The 24,742-nt window shown below is 37.1% G+C and overlaps 3 protein-coding genes across 3 annotated transcripts; all 3 read left to right on the top strand.

The window, feature by feature from the left end:
• Nucleotides 1–12,423: 12,423 nt before the first annotated feature.
• Nucleotides 12,424–14,904, top strand: LOC145157722 (G-type lectin S-receptor-like serine/threonine-protein kinase LECRK3). The gene has a single exon (XM_079076722.1). It carries the CDS (start codon nucleotides 12,427–12,429, stop codon nucleotides 14,809–14,811), a length of 2,385 nt encoding a protein of 794 aa, XP_078932848.1. The 5' UTR covers nucleotides 12,424–12,426; the 3' UTR covers nucleotides 14,812–14,904.
• Nucleotides 14,905–18,391: 3,487 nt separating this feature from the next.
• On the top strand, nucleotides 18,392–18,715 carry LOC145120155 (uncharacterized). Its single transcript, XM_079055968.1, has one exon. It carries the CDS (start codon nucleotides 18,392–18,394, stop codon nucleotides 18,713–18,715), a length of 324 nt encoding a protein of 107 aa, XP_078912094.1.
• Nucleotides 18,716–19,976: 1,261 nt separating this feature from the next.
• Nucleotides 19,977–20,498, top strand: LOC145120152 (uncharacterized). The gene has a single exon (XM_079055957.1). The coding sequence runs from the start codon at nucleotides 19,977–19,979 to the stop codon at nucleotides 20,496–20,498; it is 522 nt and encodes a 173-aa protein (XP_078912083.1).
• Nucleotides 20,499–24,742: the final 4,244 nt, after the last annotated feature.

Here is a 24,742-nt window from a genome sequence, read left to right as displayed (position 1 = left end):
TGATGGGTGATGGTTAGTGGTGGAGGTGGTGGTAGTGGTGGGCGGTGGTGGCGGTGGTAAGTAGTGATGGGGTTGGTGGTGGTATATGGTGATGGTAAATGGTGGTTTTAGTGGTGATGGTGGTAGGTGGTGATGATGTTGGTGGTGGGTGGTGGTGGTGGGTGGTAGATGGTGGTAATGAGTGGTGGTGGTAGGGGTGGTGGATGTAGGTGGTGGTTGCGGGTTTGGGTAATGGTGGTCGGTGGTGGTGAGGCTGGTGATGGTGGGTGGTGGAGGTAGGTAGTGGTAATGGGTGGTAGAGGTGGGTGGTGGTGATGGGTAACAGTTGATGGTGGAGGTGGTGGTGGCGGGGGGTGATGATATGTGGTGGAGATGGGTTGTGGGTGGTAGTGGTGGGGGTGGTTGTGGTATGTGTTGGGTGATGGGTGAGGTGGTGGTGAATGGTGGAGGCGGGTCGTGGTGATTGGTGGTTGGTGTTGGTGGCGGGTGGTGCTGGCACGTGGTGGTGATGCTGGTGGGGGTGGTGGTGACGTGTGGTGGTGTTGGGTGGTGGAGGTGGGTGGTGGTGATGGGTGGTGGTGGTGGGTGGTGGTAATGGGTTGTAGATTGTGGTGATGAGTGGTTGGTAGTGGTGGTGGGTGGTCATTAAAGGGTGGTGATGGGTGATGGGTGGTGTTGGTTGAGTGGTGGTGGGTGGTGTTGGATGAATGGTGTTGGTTAGTGAATTTTTTAATTGTTTGTTACTATTTTTTGATTTATATGAATATTATTTTATAATTTCAATTAAAAAAAATTATGTGGTCCAAAATTGTTCTCAAATGTTTTCACAATAAGGGGCGATTCACTTGAGATAAGAAAAAATAGAGATCTTGAGATTCGACCTCAACCACATATTTCTCATTTGTCGCTCTAATGCTCCAGCGTATCGGCAGCAGGGTATGCCTAATCATAAATGATTATATGGCAGAGAGGTATAATCATATATGATTATACATGTTTATACGTATATGCCTAATCATAAATGATTATACATATAGGTCTGTGTTAACAGATTGAGTCATTATATATGATTATAATGGTTGGTGGCAGAGATGATAATGGTATAAGTAACGGAGGTGACAATAGTGGGGTCGGCTGATGGCAGAGATGGTGGTAGTAGTGGTGGTGGGGAAGGTGGTGGAGGTGAAAGGAACGGACAACAGTATATAATCAGTTATGATTATAACCGACTCGCCGCGCCGGTATGCCGGAGGGCTAGAGCGGCAGATGTGAATTATGTGGCTGATGTTGAATCTCAAGATTCATATTTTATTTTGAATATCAACGGAACCTATATATATATATATATATATATATATATATATATATATATATATATATATATATATATATATATATATATATATATATATATATATATATATCTTAACTATATTGTTAAGGATATTCAACTTTTCTTGAAATTTAAGAGGTACAAATATTACTCCATTATATACAACCCTTTTAAGCTTAATGACTTGCAATTTGTGTAACGTCTCCGATATATAAAAAAACTCAAACATGCTCCTCCTGTTGAAGCCCCTCTTCCTCTCTAAACCCTAGATCTCCTCTGCCCATTACTCTCCGCCCTTGCACCACTGACTGCCAACTACACTTGTATCTCCTCTATCTGCTACCATATTCAATCGACTCTACAAGCTAGAAGAGAGTCATCGTCCATCCCTTACCCTACCAATCCTCACGTGCTCACTCATATGTTTTTCCCTCTCTACTGGATGATCGACACACTGCTACCATCTTCAATCGCCTTTACAAGCTAGAAGTCTACCTGTATCGCCACTAGCGTCCGCCACCCCTTCTATTGTCTCGCCCTCCATGTATGATATCGTTATCCTCATCCTATGTCCCAAACTTCACCATCTCCTGTCTCTCATATACCATTGGAAACCTAAAAACAGAAAAAACACCTCTCTTGGTAACATAATTAGGTAATTACACCATACATGTGTTTGTTATTGCTTAAAGGGAATGTATGAAGTTCTTCTTTTCATAGGTATGAAGTCATAGTGAATAACTTTATTGTACCCATCATTTGGTAACCTAATTTGTGTTGCATAACTATGGTGTTAGCTACGATGCTCTACATAAACTTGGAATTACACATCAGATGTTTCTTTGTCCATCCATACAGTCAACACTTAGTGCCCTCTCAAATGGGAAACCTTATGTGTGAGTGGTCCCCCTCTTCAAAACCTACAAACAAGTTGTGCCTAAATTGGGTGTTTTAAAGCTTTAGTTGAATTTCTACTAATAATTTTTTTAGTGTGGTGTTTATCGGCATTTTGGCCAACAGGTACATCTTAAACTATGGGAAAAATGGTAAGTTGAAGATTATGAACTTTTTGAACTATGTATTTGATTTCTCCATTTTTATTCTAATTCAAATGTATTATCCTTCTACTTTTTCTTGGTTTTGCAACAGAAGATATTTACAGGTTCTATAGCTACAGAACAACTAAAAGATCTACTTGATGTACAAAGCTTCTTTATGTCAAACATACGGTACACTTTTATTTTAGATGCTAACATTGACCATCCTAAAAATAGTCAAATCCCACAAGAAACATATCAAGAAAAAAAAGACGATGACTACCATGAGGCTAAAAGTTATCATCAAAAAATCACAAGAAAATATGGAATAACTGAAATCATATTAGCCCCAAAATATTGGTAGTAGTCAGTAACTGCCATCCGATCTCAAAGTTATTATTACTTTTTTCATTAGACATGCATTATGACTTCACTTTTCTATCTCTATTTTAGGTATATAAGTACTCTTGAGCTAGATATGTATTTGAACTCATGAGCACATATTACATGGTTAGTAAGTTGTAAGTTTAGTTATCTCAGACTCTCAGTGATATTTTTGAACATAAACCTTCATTTTAGATAAAAAAAATGTTCAATTTTAAGCATAAAACTATTACTCATGCATATCTTTTGGAATTTTTCGAATGCAATCCACCAACTTTTAACTTTTATCTTCTATCTTTCATAAACTTACATGGAAACTTTTATCTTCTATCTTTCATAAACTTGTAGAATTTTACTGAATTGTCCCATGGTGCTTCAGGCTACATCCTCTCTCAGGTATTCACTTTATAAATCATCTTCTCTGTTGAACGCGTTCTCTTTACCGTCTCTCTCTCTCTCTCTCTCTCTCTCTCTAAGTATTCAGAACCTTAAACGCATCTCTCGACCCGCCACCATCACTCTTCTCCATGGTTTTGATTTGTGTATCTGATCTAGATCTGCTTATCAACATCATGGATTTTTTTTCTGATTTAGGTTTTAACTTGGCTTGCAGGTATAGATGCGACGAGATTTTCATGGGAAAGCACGGTTAAGGCCATGGTCTTATTTGCCTCAGGTCATCAGATTCTTGTTGAGTTTCGTAAGTCTTCCCTCAATTTGGGTTAATCTGAAACAAAGCGTAATTTTCACATCTAGAAGCTGCTTAGTGCGAACCGAGAAGACGAATGTATGAAGGTGGCTTGGTGTATCATTGTACCCAAGCTTCTCTTTATTAGTTTTTTGTTCATAGCCATTAAAAATGGATGTATATGTTTATTTGTTGATTTATTGTGTTGGAAGATTAACCCAACATCCAACAAGAATAATGATTTGTATATTCTCCATTTCTAATGATTATCCGTTTCTTGATGTTTTCAAAATTTGTTTATCAAGAATGATATATTCTTTGTCTACCCGATTATATTCAACGTAAATTAAGATATCTGATTTTTGTACATTATCAAGAATGACTTATGTTCATTGAAGAATAAGCCACCATTTTACAAATGTTATTCTCCTTTATGCAGGTACAAATGTTTCTATGTTCCCCCTCTCTCTACATCAACAATGTCGTTCTGTTCCCTTCCCTGTATCTTTCCTATGCAAGGGCTTTAAATTATTTTTATTTTTATGATTAGGGCTTGTTGAACATCGTGCCTCTCTTTCTCCCTATCTACATCAAGGATGCTTGCGGGAAATGAAGGTAACAGTGTAAACTCATCTGTTTTCTTTATATTTTTTTAGTATACACTTATTTGAATTTTATTTTTGTTCTAATTTATCCCATGATTCTTTTATAGGCCATGGTGACCAATTTGCCCTTCATTTTATCGTCCTAACAACCAATTTGGCCTATCACGTCGGTATGTTGTATTTAATCGTCTAAATTGACCAATTTACCCTTTGTTTTGTTGTTGAAGTGACATATTTGCCCTTTATTTGGCCTATTAGGTTGGAAGAAAAAGAAAAATATGTGGACAGTTTTAATCTAGAGTTAACTGGTATTGTAGCAAGTATTACATTGCTATTTCTTCCGGTTTGTGCTATAATTATCACAAGATTATTTGAAGTGATCATCTTTCTTTCAGTTTGGAAGCAAAAGAAAAAGCAATGCTAATCATGTATCGAAAAGAGCCAGGGGGTTGCAGGCTCACAGACGTTGATCATCTTTATCTTAAAAAATCACAAATCATCCAAAACCACATTTAGTCAGGTATCAAAATCCGTTTGGTCTAAAATAGAGTTCTTTTTATAATATTTTAACATAGAATTTTAGAGAAAATTGTGAATTGGATGAGAGTTTCCATCTGGATCTGTCTCTCATATACACATTATTTTATAAGAAATGTTGATGTATTTGTATGTATGTGGGTGTATTTATATTTGTAGGTGTGTTTGTGTCCTCTTAACATCCTTTGTAAGACCACCCGATAATTTTGAACTTATTATACCAATTAATTTCATTATTTTGTCTATTTAAAAGAAATGAAAGGAGCATGCTAAAATTGTCAAACAAACATTAACACAATTCTATTTCATGGGGTCTGTGTGGAAATATCAATCTACTTTCGTTGTTTGTGTTTGTTGTTGTGTATGTGACTTTATCCGTGTGAAAGTAGAAATTTAATTTTGTTATGTGTATTGTTGTGTATGTGGGTTTGTGTGAAAAGTACTATGTCTGTGTGGAATAGAAATTTAATTTTGTTCTGTGTATTGTTGTGTATGTGGCTTTGTGTGAAAATAACAATATACTTTCATTGTTTTATCTTTTTTAAAAGAAATGAAAGTATGTGTATTAATTAAGACATGTATGTGTATCTTTATGCATGTTCGGCAGTGGAGGAGGGAAAAAAAGAAGGCTTTGTTAATGGTAATCTTGTAAGTTCTTATGAAATCCTTATGCTTGGACAACTTTTTTTTTTATTTTTTTTTATTTTTTTTATTTATAATTTTAACCTTTTTGGTTACTGGACTTTTATTTTAATAAGCCTTTTGGCTGGCAGAGTGATAGGAAATTGGGTGCAAATAATAGTCACAGTTGGATGCCCAAAATTGGACTAAACGAGAATGACTCAGGATATCTTGAATATGAAATTCATATTGATTTCAGATGCAATGCCTTTTTTATTTTTTTTATTGATTATAAACTTGGTTATAATAGTTTTTTTTTTCTCTATATTATAAAACTTAGTTACTAAATGAATGGACGTTTACACATATTTTATGGGGAAATCAAATTTTCATTGAATACGAAGCGTCAATTGAGGAGGAGTAATTTCCTGATTATTAATTGTTGAACCGTCTACGTTAACAGTTAAATACACAACATCATTAAACATGTATATATATAAAAAAAATTTATCGTAACCAATGTTTATGTTTTCTTAATAATTTTCAGGTTTATCAATTTTTGTTTTTTCTTTATTTACTATTGATCGGGATCCCCAAACCCATTAAAGTAAGAGTTTATTTTAATTATAATTGTGTTTTATTAAATAAGATAAAAATATATTTATAAATTATAATTTATTCTACACTTAAATTTTACGTAATACTTCATGTTTTTCTTTTTCTATATAAATTTAATCATTTGATGATTAAAAGTTCATAAAGATGTTATCGATTGTTTGTGTTTTCGTTAGATAAAAAATAAGTTTTTGGTTCGATTTTGGGATTTGGCAAGAACTAAAATAATTAGTGCATTCTTTTTACAATTTATAATTGGATTTTATACAAAATATAAACTTGTGGGTTATATCTAATTGGTTCCAAAATAGACGCTAAACCAAGTATATACTTAAGATACAATCATGTTTTTGTAATATTACAAGTTTCTGAAATGAAACAATAGGATTAAAATTCGATCGATTTGACGTGCATTCATATTACGATTTATAATTGGATCTTATACAAAATATAAACTTACAGTTTATATCTAACTGGTTACAAAATATACGCTAAACCAAGTATATACTTACTATACAACTCGAGTTTTTGTAATATGGCAAGTTTCTGAAATGAAACAATTGAATACAAATTAATCGCTGACCTGAAATTATTCGGAAAAAATGAAATTAATTGTCGTCCGCCATATTATTATATGTAATCATTTATATACAAGTTTATACAACAGTTTATCACTCATTTGGTCTTTATTTTGATAGGTTCACACGCGAATGAATACGCTAGAACATAATCTTGAAGAAGATCATGTTCAACGAAGAATAAAGCGATGATGATGTTAAAAAATTAGAATGAATGATCATGCAGGCTATTGAAGAGTTCACGATCATCTAGGCTCCAAAGGAAAACTTGCTCATTGTTAATGGTTTACCCCCTCATTACCTTCGGCTGAAAGTTGGATGTCTGATAATATTGTTGCGAAATCTTGACCTATGAATGGATTGTGTAATAGCATCCGATTGATATGTAAAAGAATTCAACACAATGTCATTGATACGGAAATAGATGTTTCTCAACATGCAGGAAAGATGATATTTTTGCCAGGGATTCTTCTATGTTTGTCTAAAGATGACATGTTTCCATTCAAGCTAAAGAGAAAACAATTTTCAATTCTACTATGCTTTGCGACGACAACAAATAAAGCTTAGGGACAAACAATTCAAAATGTATGTATTTATCTTCCAGAATCGGTTTTCTCACATGACCAACTTTATTTGACACTATTCAGAGGGATATCACGTGCCAATACAAATTTATTAGTAAAATCTGATGAACAATTCAACGAAATTGAAGTCTATACATCAAATGTGGTGTATAAAGAGTGTTTCACGATTAATAATGCACAATGAATCATGCGTTCATGTACATTTATAAAGAATCCTAACTTTTCATTTTTAATTCTTATTGATTTCGTTTATGCTAGCAACACTCTTATTGATAATTGTTTAGATATAGAAAAATATTTGGCAAAAGAACTCATCGTCTCTAAAAACTAATTTCTGAAAAAAAAAATATTCGAACCCGTCGCTTGGAGCGGGTAAACGGCTAGTATATATATATATATATATATATATATATATATATATATATATATATATATATATTAACGTATTAAGTTTTTTAAACAACAAATGTATTAAGAGCATCCACAATGATGAGTTCAATGAGAGAGTTGAATGAGATGACAAGTCTATGTGTGATTCACTGGATGAAACTCTACCATTGTGAGATGCCACATTTTCATTCAATAGATTTTGAGTTCAATGGCCATTGAACTTTTCAATGAGAAAAATTAGGGGTGGAATTGGTACGGTACCAATTCATTTTTCTCTAAACCGTGTACCATACCAACTATAATTGGTAACAAAAAATTACTACCGGGTACCGTACCAAGTATACTTGGTACCAATATAGTTGGCTACCAACAAGTTTGGTTGGTACAACTTGGTAATGGTATATACCAACTTCTTTTAATTTTATATTGTAAGATTTAAAAATAAGCAAAGACATTGAGTAATTTTGATGTTTAATATAGAAAATAGTTACGTAGTTCTTACAAAATAATTCTATTGAAGTAACGATAAAGTAACATTTTTAGTTTGTGCTTTAACGTGGTAATAACTATTGACTAATGCGACCAAATGTATTGTATAATTTTCTTAAAAATGTAAACACTAAACACAATTAGAAGTTGAAATATACGATTTCGTTTATATATATATATATATATATATATATATATATATATATATATATATATATATATATATATATAATAAATGAATTGGTTGGTACGCACTACAAGAAATAAAGGCAATAGCAGCGACGCCATTAGCGGCGACGCACACTATTAGCGGCGACACGTAATTTGTGCGTTACGTGTCACCGCTAATAGTGTGCGTCGCCGCTAATAGTAGAAAACCACGATCCGTGTAACAAAGAACTGGTTAACCGTGTTCGTTTATCTGGACCAAATCGAATGGCCGAAAACGATGTTCGCTCAACGTATTCGCGGCGACATCAATGGCGGCGACGGCATCGCCACTAATGCTCCAAAAAAAGGCGCTATTTTTTCCCTCGTAAGGGTGTCGCTGCTAAAACCCTAATGTCGCCGCTAATACCTCTCCGTCGCCGCTAATAAGCGTCGCTGCTAATGGTCATCGCAGATATACCCCTCTTCCTCCACTGCTTTCTGTAATCTGTTTCTTTCACTTGCTATCGACGACTCATATCGAAGAAAAATCACCAACGACATTAGGGTCTATCACGGGCGACGACAAGAGCGCCATCACCGGCGACGGAAGCCTCATCACCGGCGACAGGTAATTTCTGATTTTTTATCCCGATTTCTTTTCTGTCCATCGACTATATAAGTGATTAACTAATGATTTCGGTGTTTGATTGTATGTATTAAGCTTTGTTGACCTCTAATTTCAGGTTATCATCACCACCACCAAACCATCGGATTTTTTTGCCACCACAACACGCCCACAACACCACCATCATTCTGATTTCATTCCACTCCAGGTTCTATTCCATTTCATGAAGTATTCTGATATAATTCTTCATATTGTATGCATCATGTATGTATGTAATTTATTTGATGAATGGAAAAAAAATTTGTATAATGAATGTGAATAGAAAAAACTGGAAAAAAAAGTAGGATGCAATAATGGAAAGAATGAAAAAAAATATGATGTTATAATGTGTATTTGTATGTATATTGTGTGTTTATGTGTATTTTTATGTATAATGTGTGTATTTATGTATGAAAAAAACAAAGTAGGATGCTATAATGGAATGTGTATTTATTTTATTATATGTGTAATTGTATGTATAGAAATTATGTATGTAGTTTGTGTGTTTGTATTTGGATGTTATAATGATATAGATGAAATTGTATGTACAGAAATTCTTCATATTGTAATTGTATGTATAGAAATTATATGTATAGAAATTATTTTATTATATGTGTATTTATTTTATTTTATTATATATGTAATTGTATGTATAGAAATTATTCATATTGTAATTTTGCAGGCTATATATGGGGTTTAGTTGGGCGATACTCTTTTACGTGATGGCAGATGTTATATGCTTAGGACATGGAGGTGATGGAGCCGGGGATCCACGGCTTTGGTCGTGGACAACACGAACAGGATGGTAAATTTTATTATGATATATTCATTACCTATTTTTATCTATTTATTATAAGCTGTCGTGACTAATATTTTTAATTATATTTTTCAGCTGAGCTTCCTAAAAAAAGAAGAGGCCTAGCAAAAAACATCCAACTATCAAAGTCGATACGGGCAAACAAGGGAAAGCCTGTAGAATTGGATTTCGACAGGGAGATCACATATTCCCCTGTCGGGAACCGTGGTAATTGGTTTACCCGTGAGATTGGGAAGTATATGTGGATGAATATCCCTTTGAGCGTATCTGGTTGGGAAAATGTTTCCCCCGCTTTAAGAAATGCCACAGTGGTGCATCTAAAGGTAACTTGGTTAATATTTGAAGTTTAGTTGTGATTGGTATTTAATTAAATAACTTTTTTTGAATTTTTAGAATAAGTTTGATTTGGATAAGGTTAACTTGGATCCCGAGCGTGCTCAGTTGTTGCAGAGCATTGATGCGACTTTACAAAGAGTTTATAGAGGTCGGAAAAATAAAGCACATACTTATTTTCAGAATGTCGGGGGGCTTACAGATATCCAAAGAGCATTATCCAACCCCCCCCCCCCCCCCGATGGTATGTCACATGAAAATTGGGCGCAAGCAGTCGAACATTTTCAAACTCGCGAATTTTTAAAGCGTTCGGTGTCAAACAAAGGAGTTCGTGCACAACAACAAGTTGTAAATAAAGGGGGGTCGTGCTCGTATAGCAATGCATGTTTCAAAGAAGTAAGTTATGATATATTTAAATATTTATTTAAATTATAATTAATCTAATTTTTAATGTTAAATAGGACATCACTCGAATCGAAGCATTTCGTAAGGCTAATACTGATCGTCAAGGGGTATTTACTAGTTCTGCAGTCGAGCAACAATACGTAAGTGCTTAATTTGTATTTTCATATAAGTGTTTATATTGTCAATGGGTATTTAGTAATCTAATTTTTATGATGTTTGTCATTTTTTGAAAATACAGAATGCTTTACTCCATGAGATCAGTCAACAAACTCAAGCTTCTTCTGAAGCCAACGGTCTAACACCAAAGGATACACAAATTTGTTTTGAAAGAATATTGGGTGTTTGACGAGGCCATATTAGAGGCATCGGGCGTAAACCTTCTACGGTTGTGTCGATGTACGATGAGGAACGGCCACTGACACAACCACCACCACAATCACAGGTGAAAAGACTATTTAATTTTGGTAATTGTTTCAAATGTTGGTAATTGTTGGTTTAGTATTAGGAATGTTGGTAATTGTTAATTTGATAATATTTTATATGTTGGTAATTGTTAGTTTGGTTATACTTTGATATATTGGTATTTTGTAGTTTGGTAATTGTTAGTTTATGAAAGTGCAATGCTATAATGGTATTTTGTAGTTTGGTAATTGTTAGTTATTGTACAATGCTATAATGTGTTATATGCAATATGTGTATTTGATAATTGTTAGTTTCTGAAAGTACAATGCTATAATGGTATTTTGTATATAGAATGTTTTAATGTTGGCTTAACTAATTATAAGACTATGTTGTTTTCTTTGTAGTTGGAAATGCTTCAAACGATGTTAAAAGATCCGACATATAGTGCCGCACTTGAAGATTGGTTTCGTTCGTTGCCACAAAGAAATGAAACCGAAGGAAACGAGGAGAGCGATGATGACGAGTAGCTAGTTGTATGATTTTTGTATGTTTTGTTTGTGTAAACATTTTAGACTAGTATTTTTGATATTTTGTATTATGTTAAATTGAATGATTATTTTAAATGGATGTTGGATTAATATTTTGGAATGGAAGGATGTAGGATTATAATAATTAATATCATAGCAGTTTTTATAGTTTTTATGCAGGTTTTTTAAATTATAATATGAAATATTAAAAAAAAAACAAAAAAACAATACCGGCGACGCCTTTAGTGGCGACAATCGGTTATTAGCGGCGACGGCCGGTTATTAGCGGCGACAACTCGTAGTAGCGGCGACATTTGGATTATCAGCGACGAGGCATCAGCGGCGACCTTTTAGCAACGACACGTCGCCGCTAATACTATTAGCGGCGACATACGCTACTATTAGCGGCAACGCTTGTCACCGGTAATACACTAATTTCTTGTAGTGACGGTATTACCATGGTACTCTAACTTTTGTACCATTACCGTACCAACATTGCTCAATTGGTACGGTACTACCAACCAAACATGTTGGCTACCAATTATACTGGCTACCAACTTTCTTGGTTCGGTTGGTAACATGTTGGTTGGTTGTTCATGGTACAATTTTGTCAGCCCTAAGAAAAATGAAAGTTTTTAATTTCTAAATATTTACTATAAATTACATTTTGTATCATTCTTTATATTGAATTTTGTGGATTTCAATGCATTAAGAAAAAAATTATACAGTTGTATGGGTTGTAGAAAGATGATGTAACAATCCATTGAACTTTATGAAGTTCAATGTATTGTGAATGACCTTAGTTAAAAAGAAACACGCCTTTTGTATTAATTAGTTTTGTAAGTGACTATGAATATGAATAGATAATTTGACTTCAAAACCCCTTAATCTTGTTTGTATTAATTAGTTTTGTGATTATGAATATGAATAGATAATTTGACTTCAAAACTGCACTGTTGTATTTATATATGTTGTTCGATTGTGGACCACAATTGAAAATTTATTTTAATTTGCACCGTGGAATAATACCTGGTTCTGCTGTGCATGACAAGAAAAGTACGTAAAATGATGAAATTAAGTCTTTACAAGAAAAGGAAAGGAGACCCACAAACGATGGTTCATTACGATAAGAAAACTTTAGTCACCATAAAAGACTTTGTCTTATTTTGTGGACTGTAAATCTTTTTGTTGATTTTAAGGCAATCATCTTTTCCTATTTTAAGAGTCCTAATGTTGTCATTGTTGGCTATCATTCCACCAATTTCCTATGGCTGTAATCCTACTGCGTTTACTATTTATAACTATTTGTCTACCTTTTATAGCTGCACAACAGAGTAACGGTACTGTACCGGTTGGTGCATCACTGACTGCCACACCCGACGTCAAACCATGGCTTTCATCATCTGGTGAATTTGCCTTTGGTTTCAAACAAGTTCAAGGGAACAATAATTTCTTGTTATCCATATGGTACGAGAAGATACCTGACAAGACCATCGTCTGGTATCCAGAAGAAGGTCGGATGGTGCCTACAGGATCCAAAGTTGAGCTACTTCGTGAAAGTGGACTTGTACTCACTGATCCTCAGGGTACACAGGTATGGAGATCTGGATCCATTTCGGGTGTTGCATCAAGTTTTATGAATGATACAGGTAACTTCATGATTTTTGGTGGCAATTCAAGCAAGATATGGAGTAGTTTTGATTATCCAGTAGACACACTGTTGCCGACTCAGGTTATATTGAGAGGTGGAGTGATCATTTCAAAAAGGAGCAAAACAAACTTTTCTGGCGGACGATTCTTGTTTCAACTTCTTGAAGATGGGAATCTTGTTCTTAATACTCGAGATATACCCACAGGTAATGTTTATGATGCTTATTATAGCAGTGACACTTTTGATTCCTCAAATTCAACAAATCGTGGTGAACAAGTGATGTTTGATACAACGGGATACATGTATTTATTGAGAAGAAATGGCCAAACATTTACTCTTACTCCAAGAGGCTTACTTCCATCTGGAGATTATTATTACAGAGCTACTCTAGATTCTGATGGGGTCTTTAGACAATATTACTACCCCAAGAATCCCACTGGCAATTCAAGCTGGGAGGTAATATGGTTTAAGCCAGATAACATATGTTTTAGTATGAGTGGGGTTCGAGATAGTGGTGCTTGTGGGTTTAACAGTGTTTGCAGCTTTGATGGTAACTGGCCAAGCTGTGAATGCCCACAGGGTTTCTCATTGCTTGATCCAAATAATCCCAGTAGTGATTGCAAGCCTGATTTCACTCCAACCTGTGATGAAGTTGATTCAAATAATGTCGATTTCATCGAGCTCAATGGTATTAATTGGCCACAATCTGACTATGCGCACATGAAACCAACTAATGAAGAGAGCTGCAAAAGTTCCTGTTCTAAAGATTGTTTCTGTGCTGTTGCAATTTATGCAAATGCCCAATGCTGGAAGAAGAGGTTTCCACTCTCTAACGGGAGGAAGGAAACATCACCTCCTGCAAAGGCGTTCGTTAAATTCCAGAAAGGTGATCCTCGTCCTGGAACCCCTCCTCAGCTTCTAGCAAAAAATAAGGATCAGAAAAGTCTGATACTTGTGGTATCGACCCTCTTTGGTACATCGGCGTTTGTAAACATCATATTGATCGGTGTGATTTGTGTGGGTTTCTTTGTAATCTACAAGAAGAAGGCTAGAAATATATATCCAATTAGTAAATCTATTGAAACCAATCTGGCTCATTTTACATATCAAGATCTAGTCGAAGCTACAGATGGATTCAACGATGAATTGGGAAAAGGAGCTTTTGGGGTAGTCTATAAAGGTGTCATAGGGAAACAGATAGTGGCTGTGAAGAAGTTAAATAGGTTGGTTCAAGATGGTGAAAAGGAATTTAAAACCGAGGTCGATGCTATTGCAAGGACTCATCATAAAAATTTGGTGCGGCTTCTTGGCTATTGTGATGAGGGTGAGCAGCGACTATTGATTTATGAGTACATGAGCAATGGTACTTTGGCAATGTTTCTTTTTGGAGAAACGAGACCTACATGGAAACATAGGAGTTATATTGCTCTAGGGGTTGCAAAAGGACTCGCTTACCTCCATGAAGAGTGTAGCATCCAAATCATTCACTGTGACATAAAGCCTCAGAATATACTTCTTGATGACTATTATAATGCTAAGATTTCTGACTTTGGATTGGCAAAGCTTTTGATGATGGATCAAAGTCATACAAACACTGGAATAAGAGGAACAAAAGGATATGTTGCTCCTGAATGGTTTAGGAACATGCCTGTCACAGTAAAGGTTGATGTCTATAGCTTTGGAGTGTTGCTACTAGAGATCATTTCATGCCGAAAGAGCCTGGTTTTTGAGCGTGATAATGAAGGAGTGGCAGTTTTAACTGATTTGGCATGGGATTACTATCAAGGAGGTAGATTGGATGCATTTGTTGAGAACGATTTGGAGGCCTTAGATGACTACAAGAGATTGACATGGTTTGTGATGGTTGGTCTTTGGTGTATACAAGAAAACTCCGCACTCAGGCCAACCATGAGGAAGGTCGTCCAGATGCTTGAAGGAGGAATTGAAGTGGCAGAACCTCCATGTCCATGCCCTTTCTCTATTACGACTTGCAAATTGTAACAGCTCTACTATATGTTTTTATTTTATTTTATTATTTGTGTTATCACCACCTTCCTAGTTGGCTTGTAATCCGTAAACAAATAAAGTGTATGTTGGATCATACTGCATTTGACAAATTAGAGTTATCTTCTTTTCTTGACGACGGACCACCTATATCTCGGCTGATCCATCATCGACACCTGGTCCTGCTATGAAACCCATTGTCGCTGCTTCTAATCAGTCCACTTCAACTCCTTGTGGCCTTTGTGAGCCCACGCTGCACTCCATTCCAGCAGCCCAACACGATGATCCGTCAGAACTAGCTCCACACGATGATCCACTTGAGCACGAACCAACCCCTGTGCCTCCTCGTTACGGCGAATCCACTCATCCCATGGTGACTCAATCTAAATCAGAAATTTCTAAGAAACGTCACATTGTTGACTATGCATCGCTTGTTGATCACGGATTGCATGTTTCTTTATTTTCCAGTCTTGAGCCCAAAGGTTTCAAATCCGCTTCCAAAAATCCAAGATGGTTAGCTGCAATGCACGAAGAACTTGAAGCCCTTTGTCAAAACAATATGTGGACCTTAGTCCCTCGTCCACCTTCCTCTAATGTTGTTGGCTCCAAGTGGGTCTATCGGACTAAATATAACTCAGATGGCCCTGTTGAACGTTTTAAAGCATGCCTTGTAGCTCAAGGTTTCTCCCAAATTCCCGGCATTGACTACACTTATGCCTTTAGTCTGGTTGTCAAGGCTTCCACAGTTCGCATTGTCCTATCCTTAGTAGTCTTGTATAGTTGGTGTTTGCATCAAACTTGATGTAAAAAATGCTTTTCTTCATTGTCAATTAGATGAAATTGTCTTTATGGAGCAACCCCCCTAGATTTATTGATTCACGATTTCCCCATCATGTTTGCAAGTTATCCAAAGCTTTATATGGATTAAAACATGCACCAACGCCTTGGTTTCATCGTCTTAGCTCGTTTTTAGTTACCAATGGTTTCACTTGCAGTTGTGCTGACACATCTTTATTCATTTTTGCTAAAGATTCTTGTATTATGTACTTGCTCGTCTATGTGGGTGACTTGATTCTTACATGAAATCAAGAATCTGTTATTACAACTTTCACTACACGCCTAAACCAAGAATTTGCCATCAAAGCTCTTGGTGATCTTAATTACTTTCTTGGCTTGGAAGTTAGCTACACTGACAATGGATTGTTTCTACAAAAAAAATGTTCTTACTCGTGGTGACCTACTTGACTCAAAGCATTTTCACATGCCTTTAGCTACTCATGAGAGATTTATTCGAGGTGGTGCTATGTTCTCGGGCCCTACTCGTTATCGCTCATTGGTAGGTGCCCTTCGGTACTTAACCATTACTAGACCTGATCTATCGTATGATGTCAATCAAGCTAGCCAGTACCTTCATGCTCCCACATAAACTAATTTTCGGCAAGTCAAATGCATTCTGCGCTACGTTAAGGGTACTATTCCATTTGGTCTCACATTTAGCCAACCACACACTAACTCCATCTTGGGGTATTCTGACTGGGTAGATAATACCGAACTTATTTATTTAAATGTATATTTGTTTAGCTTGTATTTATCTCTCTGTCATATTAGGAGAATATGTTGTAATCAATTCATATAAATATACATACTACACAATCGATTGATGTGTGTGTGAGTAAATCTCACTTTACACCGGTGAGCTTCAGGTGGTTAAAGATTGTACTAAGGTGGTGCTAGGGAATGTTAAAGACGTGCCCTCTATTCCATAGTGAATTCAAATTTGTAATGTGGAAGGTTTTTTCGAGGAGGAGGTTAACTACAATGGTGGCACGTGGACATAAATATTTAAGAATTAAAAACTTTCCTTTTTCCCATTGAAGAGTTCAATGGACATTGAACTCCAAATCCATTGAATGCCAACGTGCCATCTCACAATGGTGGAGTTTCATCCATTGAATGACACATAGACTTTCCACCTCATTCAACTCTCCTATTGAACTCACCACTACGGATGCCCTTAAGTTTAGACATAATAAATGAATTAATGCGTACTTTAAAAAGCTACAAAATGTTGCCAGGAACTTTATTATATAAAGGAATTTAGTATTATTTAGTATTTATCCGTTAGTATAATAGTTGTCATCTTTATCCTTTTATTAGTTTGGTTGTTAACTCCTTGTAAATTGTGGACAATTTATTTAAGCCTTTTACTGCTTAATCAAATATCAAGAACCTGTTCCATAAGATTGTTTATGTTATCAGAGCGGGTCTGATAGATCCGTTTCATTAACACCAGCGTTATCACGATGGGATGAGAAGGATCGCAATCGAAGAATGATGGGAAGAGTACCACTTATTCTAACTCTCCTGTTAGGAAATCAAATTATACTTGTCAAGACTCAAAACAAATCTGATGTCACTTGCCAATTTCTGATGACCCAGGAAGTAATGCGGATAACAAGCAAAACTAAAGGTACATAAAGACACAATATTTACGTGGTTTGGTCAAGGTGACCTACGTCAACGGACAGGAGGGAGTATTCTTTATTTTAGACTTCTCAAGCAGAGGTTACAAATACGATTTACCAGAGATTCGTCCTACTCACTAATGATACATGATACAAGACACATCAAATGACTAAGCAACATCCCTATTTAGAGTTGAGGGATCAGACCTAAACCCTTAATAGGCCAAGCCCATTGGCCCATAGGCCCATGAAAGGTGACAACCAATCATATTCTGCCATGCAGCATCTTCTAGAAAATTCTTCCATGACATACAACCCATGAGCATCAACAACACATATGATGGACCACCTTGACCATAGTGGAGCAACATCATGCACACATGGAGCATCATGATCACTAATGGTCCAACATCCATCATGGTGGCACAACATGGTGTATTTCTTGAGCATGATCACCTTCTAAGCATACGTTGATCAACATGGCACATCAAAGGAATCAAGATGGCGCAACTTCCCTTCTTGATGGAGCAACAACATATTCATGGCTCAATATCTCCTTAGCTCAACATCTTCACTTGGATCAACATCACCTTGGCGCAACTTTAAACACGATGGCACATCATGCTATCATTTTGTGCAAAATCCCGAAGGATTGCGTAACTTGCTTCTACATGGCGCAACATGTTGTTCCATGTTGTTCCATGTTTCTCCAAGTGCACCAAGTTGCTCCCAGTTGCTACCATGTTGCTCCATGTTTCTCCAAGTGCACCAAGTTGCTCCCAGTTGCTACCAGTTGCTCCAAAAGCTCCAAGTTGCTCTAAGTTTCTCCAAGCCACTCCAAGTTGCTCCAAACCACTCCAAGTTGCTCCAAAACCCCTTTTGGAAGACACGTTCCTTTTACACTTGATCAGTTCCTTTGTTATATGATCCAAAGCCATCTCAGATGATCCATTCCTTCGTCACTTGTTCACTGAACCTCAAGTGCTCCATTGAGATCTAAGTGCTCTAAATGCTCCAAATGATCGAGTCACATTTAACATCCCCGTATTATATTCATGCTTCTGAATACTCAAGACAGATGCACGTGAATGATGTGCTTACCGATAACAACTATGGTGATTGGGAGAAAGAGATTAAGAAATTTCTCTTTGCGAAAAAAAATGGGTTTTATTGATGGTTCCATCAAGAAACCAGAAGAGACTTCGACACAATACATGGCATGGATGAGATGCGATGTCATGATCAAAGGATGGCTGACCACTGTCATGGAGAAGGACATAAAGTCGAGTGTCAGTACTGAAATAGTAGCAGTATTGTGGACTGATCTTGAAGAACGATTCGACAAAGAAAGTACACCTCGTGTACATGAACTAAAGCAAAAACTCAACAACACATCCCAAGAGGGTGCTTCCATCTTATCTCATTATATAAATTGAGAAGATTGTAGGATGAGATACAAATTGTATCACCCACACCCAGTTACACATGTTAAAGATGTATCTGTGACATTGGAAAGAGTTTAAGTGAGTCTAAAGAAAAAGAGAACCTCTATGAGTTTTTGATGGGGCTTGACACCATTTTCTCGACCATAAAAATGCATATAATAGCATCAAAACCTACTCCCACTCTAGGAACCGCTTATCATCTTGTAGTAAAAGATGAACAACAAAGAACCATATCTGCCACACGAAGACCAGGAGACAGCTGCTTTCCAAACATTCACGAATCAGCGTCAATGTTCATTTTCAGGATCACATAACAATAAAGGAGCCACAAAGGATGTAAGGCGTGGGAAATGGCAATGAAATCTCCGTAATTTACAAAGTGATAACAACCAAACTAATAAAAGGATAAAGATGACAGTTATTAAAATAACAACTACTATACTAATAGATAAATACTAAATAATACTAAATCCCTTTATTACAAAGGAGAGAACTAGGTGGTTAGAAATTCTTGGCCTTGCTTTCTGTGCTTGGAGTGGGTTTTGTTAAAGATCATCACTAGCCCAATAAGAACAAATATTATCTAGAAGACTTTAGCTTGTTCTAGAATGCTCTAGAAGATTCTAGAACATTGTGGAAGACTATGGAAGACTCCGGAATATACCGGAAGAGTCTAGAATACTCTAGAACGATATGGAAGACCCTGTAAGGTTATGGATCATTCTAGAAGACACTGGAGCATCCTAGACCTCTCCAGAACATGGTAGAATATTCTAGAAACATATGGAAGCATATAGAGTATGTTAGATAGTTCTAGAGTTATCTAGTATGTAGTAAGTGTAAACTAGTATCTAGAACCTTCCTAAGAGGCCTATAAATAGGTGTGGAGCTCATTTGCTCCAAACCATCCAAGAAAGCCTCAAAGAAAGCAAAGTGTATAGTAGTCTCACAAAGTGTAAGTTCTTCTTAAGTGTCTTAATAAAAGTCTTGTTGTTTCCCACACAAAGAGTCGTGTTCAACAATTTGGTATCAGAGCAAGGTTTCTTGATAGTGAGAACGAGTGATTCTCGTTGTATCGTGAGTAGTTTGTGATTCTGCAAGTTTAGTGTCGAAACTAGCTTGTTTGGTATTACTGAGGTACTGCCAACACGATGGGTGATCTCCAAGTTGTCGGAGGAATCAAGAAACTCAACAACAACAACTACAAAACGTGGGAAACATGTATGAAGTCCTACTTACAAGGATAAGATCTATGGAGGTCGTTGGTGGAAGCGAAACTACGCCACCAGAGGAAGACGTTAATGGTGCTTTGCACAAATGGAAAATCAAAGCAGTCAAAGCAATGTTTGCCTTGAAGACCACAATCAAAGAAGAGATGTTGGAGCATATTTGGGATGAGAACACCCCGAAAGAAGCTTGGGACACGTTTGTGACGCTTTTCTCAAAGAAGAATGATACGAGCCTACAACTTTTGGAGAACGAGCTATTATCAATATCAAAACGTGACATGACGATTCCTCAATATTTCCACAAGGTCAAGTCGATATGTCGGGAGATTACTGAACTAGATCCGCAATCCGTCATTGCAGAAGCTCGAATGAAGAGGATCATTATCCATGGACTGAGTCCGGAATATAGAAGCTTTGTTACTGTTGTACAAGGATGGCCCGTTCAACCATCACTTGTAGAGTTTGAGAATTTGTTGGCCAGCCAAGAAGCTATGGATAAGCAAATGGGAGGCATCACGCTGAAGAGTGAAGAAGAAGCACTCTAAACAAGTAAAAGTCGGAGGAATTTCATGCCACCTTCTAAAGAAGGATACAAAAATGCTGACAAAGGGAAGAGTCAGCCAGGAACCTCACAACCATGGAGATCTCAAAAGACCGACAATAAGAGTTCTCGAGGGAGGAGGTTCGAAGGCAACTGCAACAATTGTGGAAAGTGGGGCCACATGTCTAAGGATTGTTGGTCAAAGAAAAAGTCTGTGGAAAGCAATGTCGTAACTTCCAAAAAGGAAATAGAGGATGAATGGGATGCTGAGGCATTATGTGTCATAGAAGAAAACGAGTTGGAACTCATGGCAATGATGGGAGAGCGTATCAACTATGAGAATGACTGGATAATTGATTCAGGATGCTCCAATCACATGACTGGTGATCAGAACAAACTACAAGACGTGAAGGAGTACAAAGGGAGTCGCATGGTATTTACAGCCAACAATGCACGACTTCCAATTGCTCAGATTGGAAAAACAACGATCATGCCTGGTAATAAATCTGACATGGTGTCACTACATAATGTCTATCACGTGCCAGGTATGAAGAAGAACTTGTTGTCGGTATCGCAACTAACATCGTCAGGCAACTACGTCTTGTTTGGCCCACAAGATGTGAAGGTCTATCGAGATCTTAAAATATCAGAAAAGCCAACAATGGAAGGACGGAGAGTGGAGTCCGTCTATGTGCTCTCAGCGGAGTCTGCATATGTAGACAAGACTTGAAAGAACGAGACATCTGATCTATGGCATGCACGATTGGGACATGTTGGCTATCACAAGTTGAAGGTAATAATAGAGAAATTCATGCTTAAAGGCTTACCTCAACTTGAAGTCAAAACAGATATTGTTTGTGCTGGATGCCAGTATGGTAAAGCTCATCAATTACCATACAAGGAGTCAAATTTTAGAGCAAAGAAGCCACTAGAGTTACTTCACTCGGATGTGTTCGGTCCAGTCAAGCAGACATCAGTTAGCGGGATGCAGTACATGGTGACGTTCATTGATGATTATTCGAGATATGTGTGGGTTTGCTTCATGAAAGAAAAATCTGAAACATTCTCAAAGTTTTTCTAGAATTCAAGACAACGGTCGAAGGAGAAGTGAGAAAGAAGATTCAGTGTCTACGCTCAGACAATGGAGGAGAATACACCTCAGAAGAATTCAATCGCTATCTGAAAGAATGTGGTATACGTCATCAATTCACATGTGCCAACACACCTCAACAAAATGGTGTAGCTGAGAGAAAGAATCGACATCTTGCAGAAATTTGTCGAAGCATGCTACACGCGAAGAATGTCCCGGGAAGATTTTGGGTTGAAGCAATGCGAACTGCTGCCCATGTGATCAATAAACTTCCCCAACCAAGGTTAGGTTTCATCTCACCATTTGAGACACTATGGAACATGAAACCTACTGTTAGCTACTTCCGAGTATTTGGTTGCGTCTGCTACGTATTTGTACCTAGTCATTTACGTAGCAAGTTTGACAAGAAAACAGTCAGGTGTATATTTGTTGGATATGACAATCAAAGAAAAGGATGGAGGTGTTGTGATCCAACAAGTGGAAGATGCTACACTTCAAGAGATGTAGTGTTCGATGAAGCATCTTCATGGTGGTCATCAGAGAAGAAAGTATTACCAGACTCGGAAAATATTGAAGAAATTCTAAAACAAAAGATGGGGGAGCAAATTACACACATTTGGTCAAGTGTTGACACACCTGAAGATCCAAGTGACACTGATGTCACTGAGCAAGAAGTAACTCAAACAAGTAACGCTGATGAAAGGGAGACGTCACCTCCACAACTTCGAAGGACGGAAAGAATCCGAAAGCCTAATCCCAAATATGCTAATGCGGCCATTTTAGAAGACGGTGTTAAAGAGCCGGAGACGTATGAAGAAGCATTTAAGAATAAAGATTGGCAGAAGGCAATGGAAGAATAAGTTACAACCTTAGAGCAGAATCAAACTTGGGAACTAGTACCAAGACCAAGAGATATAAAACCCATTTCCTGCAAGTGGGTTTATAAAATAAAGCGTCGCCCAGATGGATCAATTGAGAGATACAAGTCTCGTCTGGTGGCTCGAGGGTTCTCACAACAATATGGATTGGACTATGATGAAACATTTAGTCCAGTGGCGAAGATAACTATTGTACGGGTGCTGCTAGCTCTTGCAGCTAGTAAAGACTGGAAATTATGGCAGATGGATTGGAAGAATGCTTTCTTGCATGAAGAATTAGACCGGGAGATCTACATGAACCAACCAAAGGGATTTGAGGATGAAGTTAATCCCAATCATGTGTGCAAGCTGAGAAAAGCTCTTTACGGATTGAAGCCGGCCCCAAGAGCCTGGTATGGTAAGATTGCTGAATTTCTTACCCGAAGTGGTTATTCAGTTGCACATGCAGACTCAAGCCTGTTCGTCAAAGAAAAAGAAGGGAAGTTGGCAATTGTGTTGGTTTATGTGGATGACTTGATCATCACCGGGGATGACAAAAGAGAAATCATCAAACAAGAGAAAATCTATCGGTGCGATTCCAAATGAAAGAGCTGGGGGAGCTTAAACACTTATTGGGGCTAGAAGTTGATCGTACAAAGGAAGGGTTGTTCCTCTGCCAACAAAAGTATACAAGAGATATACTTCAAAAGTTTGACATGTTGGAGTGTAAGCCAGTATCAACACCAATAGAGAAAAATGCCAAGATATGTGCTCATGAAGGAAAAGAGTTGGACGATGGAACAATGTATCGACAACTAGTAGGTAGTCTTATCTACCTAACTTTATCTCGGCCTGACATTGCTTATGCAGTTGGAGTTATGAGTCGATACATGCAAAGTCCGAGAAACCTCATTTGGATGCTGCCCGATGGATCTTGAGATATGTCAAAGGTACAATTGACTATGGTCTCTTGTATAAAAGAGGAGAAGACTGCAAGTTGGTTGGATATTGTGATGCTGACTATGCAGGAGACCATGATACCCGAAGATCAACCACTGGGTATGTGTTCAAGCTTGGGTCGGGGTCAATATCATGGTGTAGTAAAAGACAACCAACCGTATCATTGTCAACCACAGAAGCGGAGTACAAAGCAGCAACCGTAGCAGCTCAAGAAAGTACGTGGTTGGTACTCCTAATGGAGGACTTACATCAAAAAGTTGACTATGCGGTACCACTTCACTGCGATAACCAATCTACAATTCGGCTGGCAGAAAATCCAGTATTTCATGCTAGAACAAAGCATGTGGAAGTGAATTATCACTTTATCAGAGTGAAAGTCTTGATGGAAGAAATTGAGATGCGACAGATCAAGACCGATGGCCAAATAGCTGACTTGTTCACCAAAGGGCTGAGTACTGGAAAATGTGAAGGTTTTCGCTATCAGCTTAACATGGTACGAAGAATGGGGGCTAGTGCTGAGGGGGAGTGTTAAAGATCATCACTAGCCCAATAAGAACAAATATTATCTAGAAGACTTTAGCTTGTTCTAGAATTCTCTAGAAGATTCTAGAACATTGTGGAAGACTATGGAAGACTCCGGAATATACCGGAAGAGTCTAGAATACTCTAGAACGACATGGAAGACCCTCGAAGGTTATGGATCATTCTAGAAGACACTGGAGCATCTTAGACCTCTCCAGAATATGGTAGAATATTCTAGAAACATATGGAATTGAAGCATATAGAGTATGTTAGATAGTTCTAGAGTTATCTAGTATGTAGTAAGTGTAAACTAGTATCTAGAACCTTCCTAAGAGGCCTATAAATAGGTGTGGAGCTCATTTTCTCCAAACCATCCAAGAAAGCCTCAAAGAAAGCAAAGTGTATAGTAGTCTCACAAAGTGTAAGTTCTTCTTAAGTGTCTTAATAAAAGTCTTGTTGTTTCCCACACAAAGAGTCGTGTTCAACAAGTTTTCCTTCAAGAAAGTTTTCAGTTTATATGGGACGGTTTTATTCATGGATGATGATTTAAAAGAACAGCCCAGGGGGAATGTGTGTGTTAGTACTCATATTACCAGTCATATTTCTCATAAGCCGATTGTAAACATTGAGGGGAAAGATTATGAAATTTATGCTCATGAAATTGCTTCCTGGGTCCCTTCTATCAAGAAACTAGATGACAATTCCAATGATGATTCTAAGCAACATTGTGAATACTCGGAGGATGAAGATGAGGAAAATGAAAATACAAAAGATATTGAGGTGGGGTTTATTATGGGGCAGTTTATGCCGGAGTCTAGT

This window comes from Lactuca virosa, chromosome 1 (assembly GCF_052849685.1).
Source record: "Lactuca virosa cultivar CGN04683 chromosome 1, Lactuca_virosa_CGN04683_v6, whole genome shotgun sequence".
NCBI lineage: Eukaryota > Viridiplantae > Streptophyta > Magnoliopsida > Asterales > Asteraceae > Lactuca > Lactuca virosa.
The sequence above is the reverse complement of the archived record's forward strand: the minus strand, read 5'-3'. Positions and strand labels throughout refer to the sequence as shown.

Bases quoted from the DNA above. Each gene is read 5' to 3' on its own strand.
- LOC145120152 (XM_079055957.1), top strand. From the start codon at position 19,977: ATGGAGGTCGTTGGTGGAAGCGAAACTACGCCACCAGAGGAAGACGTT.
- LOC145120155 (XM_079055968.1), top strand. From the start codon at position 18,392: ATGGTGATTGGGAGAAAGAGATTAAGAAATTTCTCTTTGCGAAAAAAA.
- LOC145157722 (XM_079076722.1), top strand. From the start codon at position 12,427: ATGGCTGTAATCCTACTGCGTTTACTATTTATAACTATTTGTCTACCT.